The 20430-nt window shown below is 47.7% G+C and overlaps 1 protein-coding gene across 1 annotated transcript in view; it reads left to right on the forward strand.

Annotated features, from left to right (window-relative positions):
- Positions 1–20430, forward strand: part of LOC147718436 (heat shock factor protein 3-like) — a 227264-nt gene that overhangs the window by 97068 nt on the left and 109766 nt on the right. The window contains exons 7-8 of the mRNA XM_086918351.1: positions 303–387; positions 3215–3351. Coding sequence (XP_086774477.1) covers positions 303–387; positions 3215–3351 — 222 coding nt within the window. The remainder of the gene's footprint in view (positions 1–302; positions 388–3214; positions 3352–20430) is intronic.

Genomic DNA, 20430 nt, shown 5'->3' on the forward strand with positions numbered 1-20430 from the left:
TACAACCTTGGGGTTTTCACATTCAAATAATGAATACGTGTGTCCCTCTAATTCGATCCATACTTTCACACCAAGACTACACTATCGAGGGGGTTTAAACTTTCACCCAAAGCCCAGGTCTGGTAACAATGTCTATGATGCCGAAGAATGAGCTGGTGAATAACCACCTGACTATTTAAAGAAGCAAGCCGCATCATACATAAAATACTTGTAATACAAAATTATTTTATTTGTGCATAATAGATTTACTGAAATCGCCATTGTTTCAATTTAGTATAAATCTGAATTCTCTTCGTTTACAGACCATTGTTGGATGCAACTAATTCCACGTCTTCAAATAAATATAGCCGTCACTACCTACACATTCCTGTTGAAAATAGACCACCGGTAAGATGCTTGCTTCACTTTTATAGACTGTTTAGGAAGACTTGGCTGGGTCTGGTGGCATATTCAATGAATACTTCTGCATCAAAGGATCTTCATTGATAGACACAAACGTTAGAATAATTCTCCTCACGCAGTGGAGACTTATTCTAGTGTTTTGACTTCAATAAACATCACTACGATTCAGAACCAGGAATGCAAATCAGCAATCGTTTTAGAAACTGCATCAATCTATGTTTGACCGCATAATGGTAGGTCTGAATGCCAGTAAAAGGGGTCAGTCAGATGTTCATCCTTCCCAGGTAATCAACATGAGTACCATTAAGTTGGGGAACAATAAGCAAATGTTGGTTAGCATTAAAAAAATTGCCGCTCAATGAATAAGCGCTTTACAAAACATGTTATATTTTGTGATGCTTAATGTAATATTTATTTTTAAAGGAAGATCAGTAATCGGTTGTTTACTTTACACCCACTTAGTTCGCAGAGTATCTGTGCTGCCTCTTTTGGTATTTATTTTTATTATTTAGCTGATTTTTCATGTCCACACATATTTTGTCTAAATTTCTTATGTTGATTTGGTTGGTATCCTAGTGCTGTGGATGGACAATGGTGCTAATCGATTAGATAGATTTTTTTTTTCTATCAATCATTTATTATGACTTTATGAAAAACTATTCTTCCATTGTGGGATCTTCATTGATGGTAACTAACACTAAATAATCATGCCCAGGTGCAGCTATCCTAGAGTATGTCTATAGATCACCCTAATCAGCTATTTGCAAATGATGCAAATGACCCATGCTAAGGTAAAAGCACCAGGCAGGAGGACCATCTTTCTGCTGGTCCCAGTCAAGGTGTTTGTATCCTGATCCCGTTATCAAGGACCAAGAAGGCGAACCATCATGGTCCATGCCCTTTTCTGTTTTGTAGACTCTCTTGCACTGTTGGGATACGCTTTACTCCTCGTATTGGCATGCAGTTTTAAAGTGCTCGCCCACACTACCACAAAAGAGAACATTTGGCATTAATAATTTAAGCCTGGTAAACTAATAAGGGTCCTCTGGATTTTCCTAAGTTTCTGACCTGCGAGTGCCTAGACCCCTCAACACTAAAAGTGATCCCCAAGCAATTAAAACTGTTCACGCTTCCCAGTGGCCCCCCCCGGTCATTAATTTGGTCATAGGTTTCTCACCTGGCCCACATGCCATAATATGGGATTTTCCATAGTTAGTGATCTGGCCCAGTTCACTCATAAAAGATATAAAGGATTTCACCAACAATCGCAAGGCCCTTAGGCTCCGTGCCATAAGCACCACATCATCTGCTTAAAGCAGTGCTGGCACAGAAGCTCGCTTAATGATCGAAATGTCTCTGGTGGCTTTATCCAAGGTTGGCAAGATTGTTGGTATAGATAGAGAAGTGGGGCAAGGATACAACCTTGGTGCACCCCATGAGCAAAGAGAAATGTATCAACACAATTCACCTGTCATGCCATACCAGACCCTCGCTGCCAGGTTTACGTGCAAGGAGTGCAGGAAGTTTACTAATGCCAGCTCCACCCATAAATCTAGAATCATCAACCAGAGCTTTGTTCTGTTGACTCAACCAAAGGCAGTTGACAGATCCATAAAGGCCAGCTACTGTGGATAGCGCTTTGCAAAGGTGTATTTGCCAAAGAATCGGTTTAAGTTTAAGCACTGGTCCACTGTAAACGCCTGGAGAAACCCAAATTGATTAGATGTAACCAGGTCCAAGTTAGAGCTTTTTAATTGAGACACTAGGGGTCAGACAAACCAAACACACACAGTGTACCTTGATGTTGGGGCCCAGCCTCCTCTGGGCTCCGACTAATGTGGAGGGGCGGGCCTACCCATGGCCCAAGTGCGGCCTACACAGCCTGCGTCTGTGTCTTGTTTCCGTCTATCAGATTCCTTCGGACAGTGGTGAGTTTTTGGAAACCGAGGCAGTAGCCTGATTACTCCACATTGATTTTGAGTTTTTAGTCTCTGTTTAGGTTGTCTTATTGATGTATGACGCTTTGTCACATTTGAGGGTGTATCACAAGGTCAGCGCTGTGATAGCCGTGTTGAAGGTCTTGCTTTATAGCACCAGGGTCTTCTGTGACCACGCCCCTACTCGGCTAGCAGTCTCCTTGGACAGATTGTCCCTTCCAAACGATGTGTGCGTCCCGCACAGTGGTGGTTACTGTCGCACTTAGTAGTGACAGGGGCTTCTGTGACCACGGCTCCTCCGCAGTCAACAGACTCCTCTAACAGATCGTTTCTTCCAAAGGATGGTCGCATCCCCACTCAAATATTCACATCCATCACCTCTCGCTACCCCAATAACACGCTAGTCATCTCCCTCCCGATGCACCTGAGTAATGCCTGATGGTGCTCCAGGTGTTGCCCTGTGGTTTGGTTGACACCCATTAGTAAGTGGTATCGTCCGAAGGATAGCCATATGTCCTAGCTGCTGTATATCCCTACCTCCTCAGCAGAGAAGGGTGGAGTCTGTAGAGATCTTTGCACGAGCAAGATGTGCTGTTTGCCCAGGCTATTGCTTAGGCCAAGACACTTGCTTTTTTCACATACTGATGCTAGGAGGAGAGCTATCACAGTGTCAATCTCCTATGAGCAATGTGCATGAGAGTTATTGGCTAAGCTTATGTACTAGGTTAGGCATGCAGCTTAACTAATATTTGCGTGCTAACATCATTTCATTTTCTTGAGACAAAACCTTTAAATCTGGTTTGAAAGTGCTGCTAGTAGTAAACCTAGTCTAATGTCTGATCTATTTGTGTATTTGCCTAATACTTTTTCTGCAGCTAGAGCTCGGTGTGAACCATGACAGCAGTGGAGAAACTGATGGAGTTGTAATTCAAGACATCACAGACTCCACACGCAGTCCTATTCAGTTGGTGCATTCTCCGGCTAAGGGTTTGGAAGCTTGTCCAAGTACAGAGTAAGAATGACCTATCTCTCATTCAACATAAATAAATTGTTTCCGATTTGATCGATGGTATTTTGATTTCTGAAAGCCTTCATCAGCTCTCCTAAAACTAAGCTTCCTCCTCTTACAGTGACCTTTTCTTTTCCAGTAACAATGTCCCGAATCCGTGAGCCCTCATATGTTATGTTTTGATGAAAATTGCTGAAGCAGTGTGCAGATTAGTATAAATTTTTCCTCAAATTCTTCTCAGTGAACATATCGGTGATCACTTGTCTCTGCTGTCACTAGCCTCACTGAGGTTGGGGGCTTCACTTCAGGCTCATCCCTGTCAGCAGCGTATTGACAGTGGACTGAGTTCACATAGAAGAAGCAAGCAAAAATAACCATTATTAGAAATGCAATAGGTCTTACCTTTGTTTAAGTTAAAGCCATCTGCTTTGCTAATGGTATTGTATTTAGCTATGTCTTATTGAGTGTCTGTATGGGATATGTTGTGCCTTTATGTTCGAATTGTAATTGTTATGTGTGTAGTAGTTTAAAGCATAGCGTTAGGAGGATAGAAAGGAGTCTCAATGGAAGAAACAGGAGTTGTCAATAAAACACAGCAGCTGATCTTCACACAGTTGTGCTGATGCTTTTATTGGCAGTGCTGGCAGGGGCAATAGGTGGGGCAATCTGCAGTGGCCTCCTCAGGAGGGCCCTGACATTTAAGATTTTACAGTTAAGCACTGTGCACTCTGTGTGCTCTGCGCCTACTCTATACAGAGTGTGTGTTAGACCTACCTGCCTCTTTACATAGTGTGTGCACCCGCTGCATGCCTCATGTTTACAACTATACATATAATGTTTAACATACATACATCTCTCTGTGCATGACAGGTGCACGACACCTGCCTCTCATTTTGCCCTCAAACGAGGCTGCTGAACCTATTGCTGAGATGCTGCACCTGTAATCCGGCCCCTCGCTCTGAGAGTGAATGCCTTGGGCCTTCCATGCTCCCTGTGGTGTGCACCGTTTTCAGGAACGGAGCTGCCCGTCCCTGGGAGGGTCATGCTGAAGAGGCGGCCATTGTGTGTCGGAGGGAGAGGGCGGGGCGGAAAGAGATACATGTGCTGAGGGGCACTTAGGACTGAAATACGTGCTTTCCAGTAAAGACGGGGGGGGGTTCACACTAAACATGGCTTACCTTAAACAGGAGTGCAGCATAACTGCCCGCATGCTTCCCCATCCCCACAGCTGTAGGGGAGTGCGCTTCCCTCTGACACAGCTGTTCGCATATAGAGGGTTCACAAAGTTCAAGCTTCGAGATTTGAGGAGAGATACAGGGAAAGCTGACACCCAGGATTTACACTCCTGGGGGCCGATCTCCAGAGTAAACAAGCATTTACAATGCAATGGTTTTGCCTTTGTTAAAGTTAGAGCTATTGGCATTGCTCTTGACATTTTTTTTATTTATGTTTTTTTTACATAAATAAATGGCATTGTCATTTACAATAGCAGGGCAGGGCACAGGGAAGGGGGGCGAGGAGAGACGAAGGAGAGCTGCGGGCTCAGGGAAGGGGGGGGCGAGACGAAGGAGAGCTGCGGGCTCTTGTTGTAATGCTTGCATGGATGAGTTGGTGGATGCATGCATGGGTGCATGCATAGATGGGTGTATGGATAGATGCATGGATGGGTGGATGGATAGATGCATATATACAGCCAATCCCTCAACAATGTATGCAATCCACCAACCCATCCAACCAACAACCCATCCATGCATCCACCCATACATCATGCATACATCCATCCATCATGCATCCATCCATCCACCCACTGTGTCCCACTCCGACCCCTCTAAATATAACTGATTTTTTCTGTATATAGAGATGACTGTATTCACTAGTATATGCAGTAGACCTTTCTACTCTAACATTCCTATGTGACTCTTGCAGTACATCTATTCATATCCCTTCCATATGTATATAGAAATATAACAAGAATCAACAGTCTCTTCTTTGTGTGACTACATTTCAATTGTTTTCCTGTTTGTATCTTTTACTTAACGCATGTAAATCAAAGTCCTTAGGTTTGGCAACTGGTTCTTATGTAAACCGCTCTGACACCTTTGGGTAAAGTTCGCGCTACATAAAATCACATTAAATAAAACTTTACCCCACAAATCCAACCATTTATTTATTTATTAACAAGTTTGTACCGCGCTACGAATCGACTCCCGAAGGAGTATCTCCGCGCCTTTTAGCACCTTCAGCGAACAAAAGAGACACTAGCTGTGTATTGTCCTAACCTCGGAGTGGAATTCTATTTCTGAAAGAGAAAGGTTTTCAATTTTTTCCTAAAAGGAAGGTGTTCCCTGCACTATCTGATAGATAAGGGAAGGCCATTCCACAATGTTGGACCTGCCACAGATAAAGCTCTAGACCCCTGTCTTGCCTTCCTAGCCATAGGTACGCATAACAGAGCCTGTTCGCTAGACCTGAGAGATCGTGTGGGAACATACGGGATGAATTTGTTGGCCAAATAGGCCGGGCCTTTCCCAGTGAGACATTTGTGCCTAGGCTTACATTTTACGGCCTCGAAGCACACAGAGAAGGGACAGTTTACGAAGTCGAGGCTTTGTAGGGTGCATGGCAGGGGACAGTTTTAGGCGCCAAGGGAGGGTAGGGAGCAGAGTCAGAGTACTTCACGGAGGTAGGGGGCAGTTTTTTATGGTTCAGGGCAGGGGGCTGCGGTACTTTTTGGAGCATGGCCTTATTTTAAAGGGCTCAGTTCAAGTGGAGGAACGGCACAAAACACCAGGCAGACAGAGGGCAGAAGGACACAAAAACGAGGGGAAACAATTATAACTGAGGGCAGATTGGCACAAAAAAACAGGCAGACAGAGGAAAGAAGGACACAAAAACGAGGGGGGGGGGGCGGGATGATTGTAACGGAGGCCAGAATGGCACAAATCACGAGGCAGACAGGGCAGAAGGACACAACAAGAGTTCTAAACACACAAAGCTATTTAGGCTTTCATCAAGTTACAGGAACCCCCATCCATACACCACTGCCAAGCACAGAAAAGCAGCTAATAGAAGGTAGAACTGGTGGCAGAAGGCTAGATGTCATTCTTGCTGATAAGTACTCGAGCACAAGCTCTGCTGTGTGCAGGGTGAACCCCCGGAGCTCCAGAAGTTACTGGGGGCAACAGCACCTCTAAGGGAGCCCCTCTGAAGTCCTCCATTAAACGGGGAGAGCTGCTTCGATGCATCGGGATGCTGCTCCACAAACTCTGCCAGCCTTGACTACCTTGTTATTCTAATAATTCGACATTTAAATGTTATCATTTAAATGATGTCAATTCCTTGCCATTGAGGTTAAAGGTTGTGTGACATCACTCCTTGTCTTGTAAAATGTTAATTCATTCTAACTTCTAGAACTTTCTAAAATGAAGAACAAAGGGGTGCCTGACAGAGAATATGAAGAGGGGGGGCTGAAACGCAGCAGGTCTGTACTGAGAAAGAGAAGGGAGGGGATGCAGGCAGGAAAGAGGACGGGAAAACAATAGAGGAGGAGCGGGAGTCGCTGATTCAAGGCTGGGTTTAGAGGACTCCAGGGCACGAACCTACTAGAGGCCATAAACCAAGGGCCAGGGTGGGGTTTGGGGCTATGGGAGGGGGCCCTTTTGAGGAGGTTTCAGAGCTGGGAGTTCTTGATAGGTAATGCAGCAGAAGCTCCTGCGGATGCATGATACGCACATAAACCAATGTATTCTTCTGAACACACTCTTCAATAGAAAAGAATTTTGGGAGGAGCCGCAGTGGGTGCTATGAAGCCGACCTAACGCACACTGATGTACATGATTTATTGTTTGGGTTGAGTCCGATAGCAGCACGACATGTTGATACACTTGGATCTACGGGAGTTTGTATGCAGATTCAGTAGAAGGACTATATGTAAAATATGAATCTAATGCAGGCTGAAAATGATTTGAGCTCATATTTTTGAGGAATGAGAAGGAACCATAATGGACTGTAAGGATAAAAATTAGTCAAAACAAATTGAAATGACAAAGCATTCGATTTGTATTTAAAAAAACCACACAAACAAATTAGGCCTCATTATGGGTGCAAACGTGCAGTGGCATTAAGACACAGTAAGCATTCAGTGACTGGGTGGGGGGGAGGTGTCAGCGCATCTGATCCTGGGTCGAAAGGTGCAAACAGTAAGCGGGGTAAGTAGCCTTACCCAGCACCGTGTGAAATGCACGACGGACGGAGGTCACAGGGGTAGTGGAGGGGACAGCAGCGCTGTTCACCCCGGTGGGGCTGAGACTGAAACCAAACGCCACCATTTTAGGACTTGGTGCACTGAATGTTGGCTGTGTCCGGCTGGTTACACATAGCTCTGCCGCGAGCATTTAAGACAACGCAAGTCTTGGGTGGGAATTCACAGGCCGGGCTGCTGCGTCCCAAGGTCATTTAGCGCCTAAAGCATTGGAGCCCACCTCTCAGAGCTACTTTCACAGTCTCTGCCCTGGATGGGCATGCCCTCGGATGCCGACTGTTCTCTGTCTGAGTCTTTCTACTTTAGCTACGCGACCGTTCTGTCTCCTGGGGCAGTGCTGCCCCCTTCCCCCCAGCACTGGTAAATTGCACTAATGACAACCCTACTGACTACATTCAGCCATTCACGCTGCAGCTTCTGCCCATGCTCAGCACTGGGCGCCTAAACCACTGGGTGCTAAAGTAAAGCACCTCTCTTTGACCATCTGTCCCCCTATTCACAACAGGGCAGCGCTGCATTTCTTAAAAGGCGAATGCTGTGTTCACCTATGTAACCCCTGGAAAGTACCCCCCATCTCCCACCCCCAGGGAGGCTTTAAGTAGCCGCAAGAATGCCAGGGGCACGGAAGGTACACATGAGGCCATGTTTGCAGTAATTGCTTCCACTACCCCTGCACACAGCACAGCCCGGTGCACATGGACCAGCTTTGCCTTTCACAAAGCCTGGTGGGAAGATGCCTGTGTACAGGTTTACCGAGTCAGCAGAATTCGACCTTAAGACGCGGCTGAGACTCAGCAGCTCACCTTCGCAGTACCTGGGAAAAAAGAGAGAAAGTGAGAAATGGAGAGAGAGGGGAGCCGAGAATAAAAAGAGAGGAAGGGGAGAAGGACGGAGAGCGAAAGGGGAGAGAGAAAAAGAGAGGGAAGGAGAATAAGAAACAGAGAGAGACGAGGATAGAGGAGAGAGAATGCGGGGGAGAAAGAGTGAGAGGGAGAATGAGAAAAAAAGCGAGATAGCACGGGATTGAGAGGGGGTTTGGGGTAGAGTCAGGAGTTCAAAATGCTTGGCGCCTTTTCTAGAGGTGAGGGGGCAGGACTCATTCCAAGCAGATGACGTCAGGAGCTGGCTTCACACCAACTCTAAAGGCACTCTCAAGATGAAGCCACTGATAAATGTCTGGTGATGCCGAGCGAACAAAAGCAACAGAAAGCCAACATCTGGGCACTGGAGCTACTCACCAGATTGGCAATGCCTGCTACAACCCCACAACAGCGCTGGCACGTTCCCTCTGCCATCAGCTCTTGGATAAAACAGCATTGATAGACAAAAAACATATGGAGAAGCAAGCGCCACCCCTTCATCTGGGGAAGACACAACCTGGTCGGTTTCTGTACGTGTACGATTTTAAGATGTAGTTTACCATCATGCTGTGCATCCGTCAGACGGCAATGGCGCCCGGTTCGCACAATACGACACAAAACAGCAAGAGTTATACACAAAGAACACACGCACAGCAGGATATGTGAGAGGAAAGGTGCCGTGTTATGTACAGTGGGATACAGCAGCGAGTACAATGCTGCAGTCAGCTGTTCCTCACAAAGGCAGCCGCCGCACAGAACACGACACAAAGGGAGCCATCACAGGCCAGTCCCTGGCAGGGGAGAACCGCAACTCAATTATCAGCACCTTCCAGTCCACTGCTGCGGGGTATTTGTGCTGTATGCGAGCTTCTTCCCGCCCAAATGCCAGCCCCCACTCGAGCGTCGCTACGCACCAGGGGATTTTGCCTGGCAACGTCTGCGCTTTCCAATACATGACTATAAATGTGTGAGCTATCAGCAGTGCCAAATTAATGACTGTTTTTGCAGCTTTTGCAAATTTCGAGTGCTTAAACAGCCCTAACAGTGAGCCCTCCAACGTGCACACAGGAGGTAGCCAACACATTCGCCAGCTTTTGTCTTGTGTCTGCCCGGATGGTGAAAATATCAATGTACCTGTTCCAACATTTATTGGAAGACTTCTCCGGTCTCCCCGCGGGCGCCGCCATACTGCTGCTGTCTTCTTCTCCTTCTTCCCCCGGGCTGCGGGGGGCGGGCACTTCCGGCCGGCCGCGCTAGGATTGGCCGGCCGGCCAGTCACGGGGCGGGAAACGGGAAGAAGAGACGCAGTAGTGCCGGCAATGCCGGACCAGACACGGGGGCGTTCCCGGCGTCCCGTGACGTCGGCAAAAGCCAAAGAATGTCGGGAACGCCCCCGTGTCTGGTCCGGCATTGACGGACAGGCCCCTCGTCCAATGGCAAGGCTCCGTTTACGGAGCCAGCCAATCAAGGACGAGGGCCGAACCAAGCCACACTATGGAACTCAACAGGATTTCGCCTGCGCCGAAAGGATGCGCAGAGCGCATCCTTCGGCGAGGCAAAACCTAAAAACTGGCATTCAAGACCCCAGCACATTAAATCACAGCGCCTATTTGCTCCCTCCCCCTGCGCTGCTGTGGCTACGATGCCCCTACTACACCTGGAGGCTGAGCCATGGAGGGGCTCCATGAGGATGGGTCGAAATGCCACCCACTGAGAGCCCGTCCCTCGCCGCCCGAGCCCGGGGGCAGATCACACATAGCGAATGCGAGCACCCAGCTTCCTTGCAAGTTTTAAATTGTCCTGACGCGCACCTCTCCTGCAGCACCTTGACACCTTCCTGATGTTAAGTTTCGGCACATACTCTCTTATTTCAAACTGTATATATATATCCCGCATTAAACGCTACTCTCTCCTCTGCAAATCATGCTTAATGTATCCATCCCAAAATTCAAATAAAACGGCTGCTTACACCACAATGCGAGTCAGCTAGTCAATGGCGTAAGGCTGGCATTTTAAAGGAGTTTATACTATACACATGCAGTCACTGGGTAAATAGTGATATTTAAAGAGGTTTTGTATACACACTTTCACTGTAGTAAAAACTGGTATTTTAAAGGGTTTTATACACATACAGCCACTGGAGCAAATACTGATATTTAAATGGATTTGAAACCAGGCCGGTGTACCGTAGTTATGATCTTCCCATCTGGATGATCTTCCCCGAACAATCTGCGCATGCGTATTTCACTACGCACGCGCATATGCTGCAAGACTACTTTCGCCTGTCTGTATGATCTCCCCCTCGGCCAACGCACCTCAGCCCTGCCACAAAGTACTACCTGCGGTTGATGCCATTAACATCGCATGCAATTACAATGCATGCGATGTTAATGGCAAAATGCTGACTCTCACATGCCAATACGACGCACAGTTATACCCTTCTAAAAACTGAAGACTGCAAATAATCACGTCATGGAAACGGGCTTTATTACAATGCATGCGATGTTAAAGGCAAAATGCTGACTCTCACATGCCAATACAACGCACAGTTGTTCCCTTCTAAAAACTGAAGACTGCAAATAATCACGTCACGGAAACGGGCTTTTTCCAAAATGCAACAGTTGTTCCCTAATCACGTCACGGAAACAGGCTTTTTCAACAATGCAACACTTGTTCCCTTGTAAGACTGCAAATATTCAAAGCCTATCACTAATGGCTCAGGTGTCAATATTTATGGGTGGTTGGGTGGATGGATGTGGGTGTGGTGAGTGGGTGCGTGGATGCATGGATGAATGGATGGCAGATGGATTCATGGATGGCTGTCTGGATGGATGGGACGATGGGTGCTTGGGTGGATGAATGGATGGAGGATGATGGGTCGGTGTATGGGTGGATGGATGCATGGATGCATGCATGGGTGCTGGGTGGACGGATGTGTGTCTGGTGAGTGGGTGGGTGGATGCATGGATGAATGGATGGCGGATGGATTAATGGATGGCTGTCTGGATGGATGGATATCTGGATGGATGGATGCATTTATGGGTGCTGGGTGGACTGATGTGTGTGTGGTGAGTGGGTGGGTGGATGAATGGATGGCGGATGGATTAATGGATGGCTGTCTGGATGGATGGATGGATGGATGGATGGCTGGATGGATGGATGGGTGCTTGGGTGGATGAATGGATGGCGGATGATGGGTCGGTGTATGGGTGGATGGATGCATGGATGCATGTATGGATGCTGGGTGGGCGGATGTGTGTGTGGTGAGTGGGTGGGTGGGTGGATCCATGGATGAATGGATGGCGGATGGATTAATGGATGGCTGTCTGGATGGATGGATGGATGTCTGGATGGATGGATGAATGGATGGATGTATGAATGGATGGATGATGAATGAATGCTTAGCCTCGCAGATGGGGACAGGGAGGGGGAGCAGGCAAATGGGGTGTGAGCGTGCGCCAATGGCCATACAACATGCATTGTGAGAAATACAAGATAACTAGCATCAAGAACCATTACTGCTTGCTGCGCTTCCTTACTGGACCATGTTTCTAGCCTCAAGGGCTAGTGTGTGTGAGGCACGTCACCACGCATAGATTTTTCTATTAGTCAGCATTCTCAAGAGGTGTGAGCTAGTATTGTATTTTTGCACTAGCCCTTTTATGGTATCACAAGTCTCAGCTGACTCTTTGATGCAAAGCTGGGAAACAGAATTTTATGTTTAACTCTCGTATTGCCATAGGCAAATAAATACCCCAAACCATATTAAAAGCACTACCATTGGCCTATGTCTCAAGTAAATTGTGACACAACTTTAGAAATGAGTTGTAGAAACCTGGGCTGTCTGTTTTAAGTCCACTAATTCTTATCAGCAGAATGGAATGATTATTAATGGACCAATTAACTACCACAAGTCGATCGATGGGATCCAGGAGATCCAGGAGAGCCCTGAAGTCAATGGGTTTATGAACCAAAGCAAAAACTCCATAAGAGCCATTTCATTTTGGAATTTTGTAAAGCGCTTGGTAACGCACACCGGCGTGTCCCCGCGCTGAAGAGAACCTGGAAGAGAGTCAGAGGATTATAACAATGCTAGGCGGAAGAGATAGGTTTTGAGGGTTTTGCGAAATTTAGTCTCAGAAGGTTCGAGACGCATTTCAGTGGGGAGCAAATTCCAATTCTTGGCTGCAAGGAGCCTGAAAGATCTACCTCCTATCCGAGATTTACGGATTTTGGGGACAACAGCCAGACCCATCCCAGAGGATCTGAGCAGCCGCTCAGGTCTGTAGGGAGTAATAAGGCTGTTCAGCGGGCCGGGTGCTTTGCCTCCAAAGATGCGATGGCACATGCAGAGAGCCTTGAAGGTAATCCTTTCCCGGATAGGAAGCCAGTGAAGGGACCTCAAGGCAGCTTTAGAGGGTGCTCTCCTGGGGAGTCTCAGTACCAGCCGGGCTGTGGCGTTTTGTAGAACTTGGAGACGGTTGAGACTTTTAGCCGTAATACCCAGATATAATAGGTTGGCATAGTCAAGTCTCGATGTGACCAAAGCATGCACAAGAGTTTGTCTGGCACCAATCGGTAATAGGTCAAGGACCTTGCGAAGGCTCTTCAGTATCCCGAAGCACATTCCAACCACCCGGTTAACCTGGGGAGCAAAGGATAGATCAGAGTCGAATAGAACCCCAAGATTTTTTGCCTGGTGGCTCGGCGTGGGGGTAGAGCCCAGAGAGTCAGGCCACCACGCTGAGGACCACACAGATGGGCCTCCCCCTACCACGAGCACTTCCGTTTTGGACCCATTCAACTTCAGGCAGTTGTTGGACATCCAGGAAGCAAGTTCCTGCATGCAGGCCCTGAAGTGGAGTGCCGCAGTATCGGGTGCCCGTGATAACGAGATGACCAGCTGTGTGTCGTCAGCATACGACACCAGCTGGATGCCATGCCTTTCCACAATGGTGGCAACAGGGGAGGCGTAAAGGTTAAACAGGGTGGGGCTGAGGGCCGAGCCCTGGGGAACCCCTTGTTCGAGATTGAACACCCGAGAGTAGTGTTCCCCCTGCCTGACCTGAAAGCCCCTCTCAGACAGGAAGGACTGCATCCAGCTGAGTGCCATCCCGTTTACCCCGCCATTGTTCAGACACTGCAGCAAGGTGGAGTGTGCTACAGTGTCAAATGCGGCACTTAGGTCGAGTAAGATGAGAGCCATGGTATGCCCCTCATCTACACCCTGCCTAATGGTCTCAGTTGCCAGGAGCATCGCAGATTCCGTAGAGTGACGCGCCCGAAATCCAAACTGGGTCGGATGGAGAAGGTTGGCATCTTCCACAAAGGTCATCAATTGGAGATTGGCGATCTTCTCTGCCACTTTGGCCATATAGGGAAGGAGGGAGATAGGTCGAAGATTGTCTAGCCTATCCCAACTGAGGTTAGGTTTCTTTTGGAGCGGGAGCACAATCGCTTGCTTCCATTTTTTAGGTACGGTGCCGCTCATAAAAGAGAGATCCAAAACCTCTCTAATGTAAGGCGCAAGAGCTTCCATACTCCCTCCAAGGAGTTTAGGTGATGCCGGGTCGCGGGGGGAGCCTGACTTAATCGAGCAGCAGATTTGCTGAAGCTCATTAGGTGGTGGAGTAACGAATTTGCTTAGGTTATTTGCGCCTTCTTCTGATGGTAAATTTCCACTGAATTCTATTGCCTTCTCCTTACCCCCTGTGAAGGCGGAATAGATAGTAGCCACTTTCTCAAAAAAGTAAGTGGCGATGCGATTACAGGATTCCTCTGAAACCAAGGAAGGATCAACAGAAGAGCTACTTAGGGAGATTTCTTTATATATTTTAAAAAGCTCTTTCGTGGAGTTGTGAGCTTCACCAATCTTATCAGAAAAATAGTTGGTTTTGGCGCGCCTAATTAGCTTATGGTATTCCCTGCGTTTGTCTATGTAGCTCAGTTTAGCTTGGTCGAGGTAGGCCACCCTCCATTGTCTTTCCAATTGCTTGCATTTAGTTTTGGCTAAGCGAAGTTCTGCATTAAACCAGGGGGCAGATTTGCGAGGTCTGCTCCCGGGTTTCTTATAGCAACGAGGGGCTGTGCCATCCAGGGCGTTGATAATGCGTTCATCAAGTCTATCAGATGCTGTGGCAGCATCCTCCCCTCCTGGGCTGCCACCGTTGATAAGGGCGGCATCAAACCCGGCTTTAGAAAATGCAGCCCATCTACGACTCAGATATTTAGTATTGTAAAATTTTTGGACGTTGCTGGCAGGAATAGTTATAGTAAAAGGTACTAAAAAGTGGTCAGTCCATGGGAGAGGAACTGGAGCCTGGACTTCTACGTCTGCCCAGTTTGCAAAAATTGGGTCTAGCAGATGGCCCTTGATATGGGTAGGGGCTCTAGATCCAATAGATAATTGGAGGGATTGAAGCTGCTGGTAGAAATCGGTGATATCTTTGTCTGCCAGGTTGTCCAGATGGATGTTGAGATCACCCAAGAGCAGAAACTTATCCCTACGCAGGGCTGTCTGCCAGTTTCATGAACAACTGAATCCGAGTTCCCCACGCTACATACATGCAATTACAATACAAAACAATACCTATTGTTGCATATGGCAATCCAAATCATCTGCTCCGGTTTCCAGCATGTACGCAGAGGCAGAGGAGTGAATGATGGAGGAGCCACATATAACATACATTTTTTTTAAACCTGCCTTTGTGCCACCCATTCCTACCACCTTCAACATATATCCCCTACCAAAATTGAAAAATGAATACCTGGCCTCTTGCCACCCAACACCCTCTGAAAAAACTCTCACCGCCAATCTCGAATCCTGCCATCCATCTGCACCACCCTCTGCATGAAACCCTCCATGCCCACTTACAGTGCAATAAAAAATAGTCACCCCGCAGCCACCCACCATTCTCTTGCAAATCCTCACGGCCCAAACTAAACAAGCATTTACAATGCAATGGTCTCGTCTTTGTTAAAGTTAGAGCTATTGGCATTGCAAATGTCATTTTTTCCATTTATTGTTTTTTTTTTAAACCGATAAATATATGGTATTGTCATTTACAATGGCACTAGGTAAGCATTAGAGAGTAGTAGAGAGTATTAACAGTGATTAATAGTTAGTAGAGAGTGACTAGTTGATTAATAGAGCCACACACACACAGAGCCACACACACACATAGAACCACACACAGAGCCACACACACACATAGCCCCACACACACAGAGACACAATCACACAGAGCCACACACACACACTGAGCCCCACACACACACACAGAGCCCCACACGCACACACACACAGCCACAGACACACACACACACACACAGCCCCACACACACACACAGCCCCACACACACAGAACCCCCCACACACACAGAGCCCCCAACACACACACAGAGCCACACACACACATAGAACCACACACAGAGCCACACACACACAGAGCCCCACACACACAGAGACACAATCACACAGAGCCACACACACACACTGAGCCCCACACACACACACAGAGCCCCACACGCACACACACACAGCCACAGACACACACACACACACACACACAGCCCCACACACACACAGAACCCCACACACACACAGAGCCCCCAACACACACACAGAGCCACACACACACACACACACAGAGTGTCACACACACACAAACACACAGTGCCACACACACACACAGCTACACACACACAGAAGCGCCGGGGGGATGGTGAGAGGGTGAGGGGGTGTGAGGGTTAGTGAGAGTGTGAGGGTTAGTGAGGGTGGGTAAGGGAGTGTGAGGGTGAGGGGGGTTAGGGGGTGAAGGTGAGGTTGTGTGAGGGTGAGGGTGTGGGTGAGGGGGTGTGAGGGGGTGAGAGGTAGTATTTCATTTAAACAAATTTACAACAAACAAAATCACAAAAATTGGCAAAGCCAAAAGTTAGCAGCCAACAATACCAGACTTATTGACTTTAATAATGTTTGTGTTTTTTGCCAACAAGTGTAGTGTACTAAGAGTGTTTGAAAAATTATCCAACCCTGAGAGAAGTCTTGCTGTTAAATGTTGTAGTAATTGTAGGTGGGCCACGTTTTTGTTAATCTCTTCAATATATATCAGGGCTGTTACAAAGAGAGGTAGGGGACTGCCAGGGCTGTTTGCCCCAGGCACAGCACTTTACACAGTCACACACTGCTACTGTCCAATCTAAGTATTTAATCCAAATGTGGGCGTCACATGTTTTTGCGGTATAGTATTAGACAAGTTAAGACAGCTTCCAATTTTTGTGATATATTCATGAGAGAAGTAAAGGCAACTGCAACAAGGTTGCGCCGTGTGCTCCAAATGTTTCGTCAGATATTGCTTCTGTTTTGAGGTGCTTGTGCTACGAGAAAACTTGAGAGGCCCTCTCATATATGATATTTGTCCCCCACAAATGTTTTTGACAAGCCATGATGCTGTAGGCACAGCCCAAAACATACTGGGTCAGCGAATTCCTCATAGTCATGTGCAGCGCTGCCAATTAATCAGTCAAGTCATCGACTGTCTATGTAAGTGTTTAGACACAAGACTCCCAGTAATGGGTAAAATCCCAGATTATTTCTATAATTGGGCAAACGATTATGAGTCCACCCCTCCAAAATATGCATTGACTTCCATTCATCTATCTTTAAAGTTTAAGCTGAGTCTGGTTTCCCATATTAAAGAACATGATCACTTGTGTCCAGTTTCCCTGCGCAGTCCTCAGCGGAGATTTAAACCAGTTGGGTCACCAGGGCTCCCTTACTGACGACTATTGTCCCTTACGGTAATTAAGCGAACCGCAGCGCCAGAGCTGGGACAATCAATTGCTTCAAGGCAATGAGTTAAGAGGAAACGTACTCTGTTAGCACTACGAACAGTGTAGTGAAAGGAGATTGCTTGCAAGAATGCGGGTGACCGTATTGGCTGTTTGAACTTCTGTTAGTTGGTTACTGGCTATACGGTTCCAGAAAGTACACAGCGGTCAACGATTGGTTAGCACAGCTGCTATCGTTTATTTATTGGCTATGGGCCCACGAAGGTTGCATCGTCCCTAGCATTGGCTAGTGGACCGTCTGTCAGTTTTCCATGGGCTGTGGGACCCCGGAGAGAGCTGCTGCACGTCCCGCCATTCATCAGTGGGCGGGCTTCACCGACGCGAGGGCTGAAATCCTGGCCTTTTACTGAGTGACTTACTGTTGTGTGAGAAAACCTACGTCCCAGGCCTACCGAGCCTACCGTATGTGAGACCATCTGAGAGACACCTTCCCCTCATGCAAATGTGAACAGTGCAGGTAACTAGGCTCATAACCACAACAGGCTTAGTCTTACTGGACTCTAGCTTAGCCACGCAGAAGCGTCTGTGGCGCGCTCCTCCACCGGAGGGCCGGCCGGACGGTACTAACGTGTCACCTCCTGTTCCCTCCCACGGCTACCGACCTCCGGTCCTATGGTCTCTTCCGCTCTGCGTCCCGCCCTATACTGTGCCACCGCTGCTGTGAGTGGTTCCCTGAGCTCGGGTATGGCTCTGTGACTTCCTGCCTTCTTGTAGGCCCTTTATCCAATTGCGATTTTTTTTTCTCTGCTCTGTGCCTCCGAATGCTGCTGCTGTGAAAGCTTCTGGGTGTGCAGAGTGCGGACTGGTCTTGGGCATGCCGCCACAAACAGCTGTTTATTGGCACCAAGTGAACTGAACTACTCAATGCGCACACAGCAGCGTGTAGTGTTCGCAGCGCACCAGGAGAGGACTCAACACAGCAGCAGGAGTCTGTAAGCCCTGTCCTTTTCAGACTGGGGGGCCTGTTTTTTTTAAATACTTGAGACGTCACAGAGTGAAAGAACCTAAAAAACACACCCGCAAATCCGAAAAAGACGGGGCTTTATTGGAAAGACAAACCTCTTCTCCAATGGCTGGCCAGCATTTAGGAGGCCAGCCAAGGGAGAAGAGTGGCGGGTTCAAGCCCCACTACTAGAAAACATAAAATCTCGCCAGCAAGACTGCGCAAGCGCAGCCTACGCTAGCCGACACCTAAAAATAAGTACATGGCCCCCTGCCTCCCACCCTCACTGCCCTCTGCGCCATCCCACACCCTCCCAGCCCCATGTATTGTTCTTACATTGGCTGCACTTGCATGCTTGGTTTTTTCCATACAAAGCAGTAAACTGGCATGCCAAAAATAAAAAAAATCTAATTTTGTGTTCCAAGTTCAGCAGTAGCAGGGGCGTGGCTTGGCGCGCGGCAAGATGGCAGCGCTGTAGTGCTGCTCCTCCAGGCCACCGTGAAATATCCTTCTGTATCCTCCCCTTACCTGTGACCACTGCCCGTATATCGATACGGAGCGGACTGCTGACACCAAGGGCTGCCGGCTGAGGGGCTGACTGGAGCTGTGTTGACCCGCGGCGACATAGTAGAGTCTTGGGCTGGATACGACTCCGGGGCCTTGCCATGGAAAGGCAGGCGGTGATTGCTGCGTGGGCCCCCTGTGGGCCATAGGGAGGTGGCACACGGGGGGTACCTGTGGTACCCCCCCTGCATTTGCATAATCGCAGCGGCAGACACCGCGCAGTGCCTGCCACTTCGATTATGCAAATGCGTGCATTTGTAATTCACATTGTGGCGGGCGGTGCAGTTAGCACCGCCCGCCATAATGTAAACTTGAGGAATGCGCCCGCCACTGTGGCGGGCGCATCCTAATGCCAATGTCGGGACCCCCGCCCTTTAGGCGAGCGGTCCCGATCTCCGTTAGGGTGGCGGGCGGACTATGTCCGCCCGCCATCCTAATGGGGCCCTTAGTGTGGGAGCTAATGTTAAGTGTTAACGTGAATTTTGTCATGCTCTAAATTTCCAGCAGGTCATCCTTCACTTTCGTTGTGAAGAAGGACTCGAACTTATTACAGTTCTCCTTACAAAATTAATACTTCAATTTCTTCTCTTGTTTCAGCTCTTTCAGGATTAGAAAGTTCTCTTTTTTTATCAGCAGCCACGATTTTTGCTTAATCAAAATCTCTATTTTTTGTCCTGTTGGCTTTTTTATAGCTTGTGAATGTTTGACACGTAATCTTCCCTGGCCTTTGGGTCATACGCATTCTGCCCGGCTCTCTCGCAGTGGTGAAGGGTTTGATTTATGTTTCTTAAAATGTCACTGACCCAGGTAGCACCCTCTCCCTTTATCCCTTATTCTTTTTCTTATTTTCGGGGCCACCATATCAATGGCGTTCGTCAATGTAGATAACAGAGAAATGCTTTAACATCGATATCACACTGTGTAGATGTGGCAGAGTTATCTAGTGGGGTCACCAAGTCGTTGTCTCTCTTTTTATTTAGCGAGAGACAACCAATAATTACATAGTGTTCAGACCAAGAGCAAGGAATGGTGACTATAGGGCTTGTAAGTGTATGAGATCTCCACACTAGATTGAGTGTATTTCCCTTGCCAAGAGTGGGAACATTTACAAGCTGGGAAAATCATAGATCCATCAGTGCCTCCTCCAACTGTTTTGCCTGACAGTCATTGTGTACGTGATCCTAGTGGAAAGTGAAATCCCCCATCACCAAAATACATTGGTACCGTGATTGGATTTAGATAGTAGTTCTGCAAAGAGCTCAATGAGTCTGTGCGACTTTTGTGGGGGGCAGTACACTATCTGGAAGACTCAACAGATGGTCTGTTAGGAAGATTTTGCCACCAGAACTTTAGCCCCTTTGGAGATTTCTGCTCAACGAATCTCAGCCTTCAGTTGGTCTTTATAAAATCTTTCGATAAACGGATGCATAGTTCAGCGCTAGTGCGTCTACCAGGTCCGGGGAAGAATATTTGTGACCGCCTGTGCAGTCACGATGTTGAGAGGGAAGACAAGAACTATGGATGAGTTCTAGTGACTCCTTTATTGGAGATACAATTGTTCAAAAACACCAGTCTCTAGGTCCGTTCCGGATTGTGTGGCGTCC

The sequence above is a fragment of the Lissotriton vulgaris genome, chromosome 4_1 (assembly GCF_964263255.1).
Source record: "Lissotriton vulgaris chromosome 4_1, aLisVul1.2, whole genome shotgun sequence".
NCBI classification, from domain to species: domain Eukaryota; kingdom Metazoa; phylum Chordata; class Amphibia; order Caudata; family Salamandridae; genus Lissotriton; species Lissotriton vulgaris.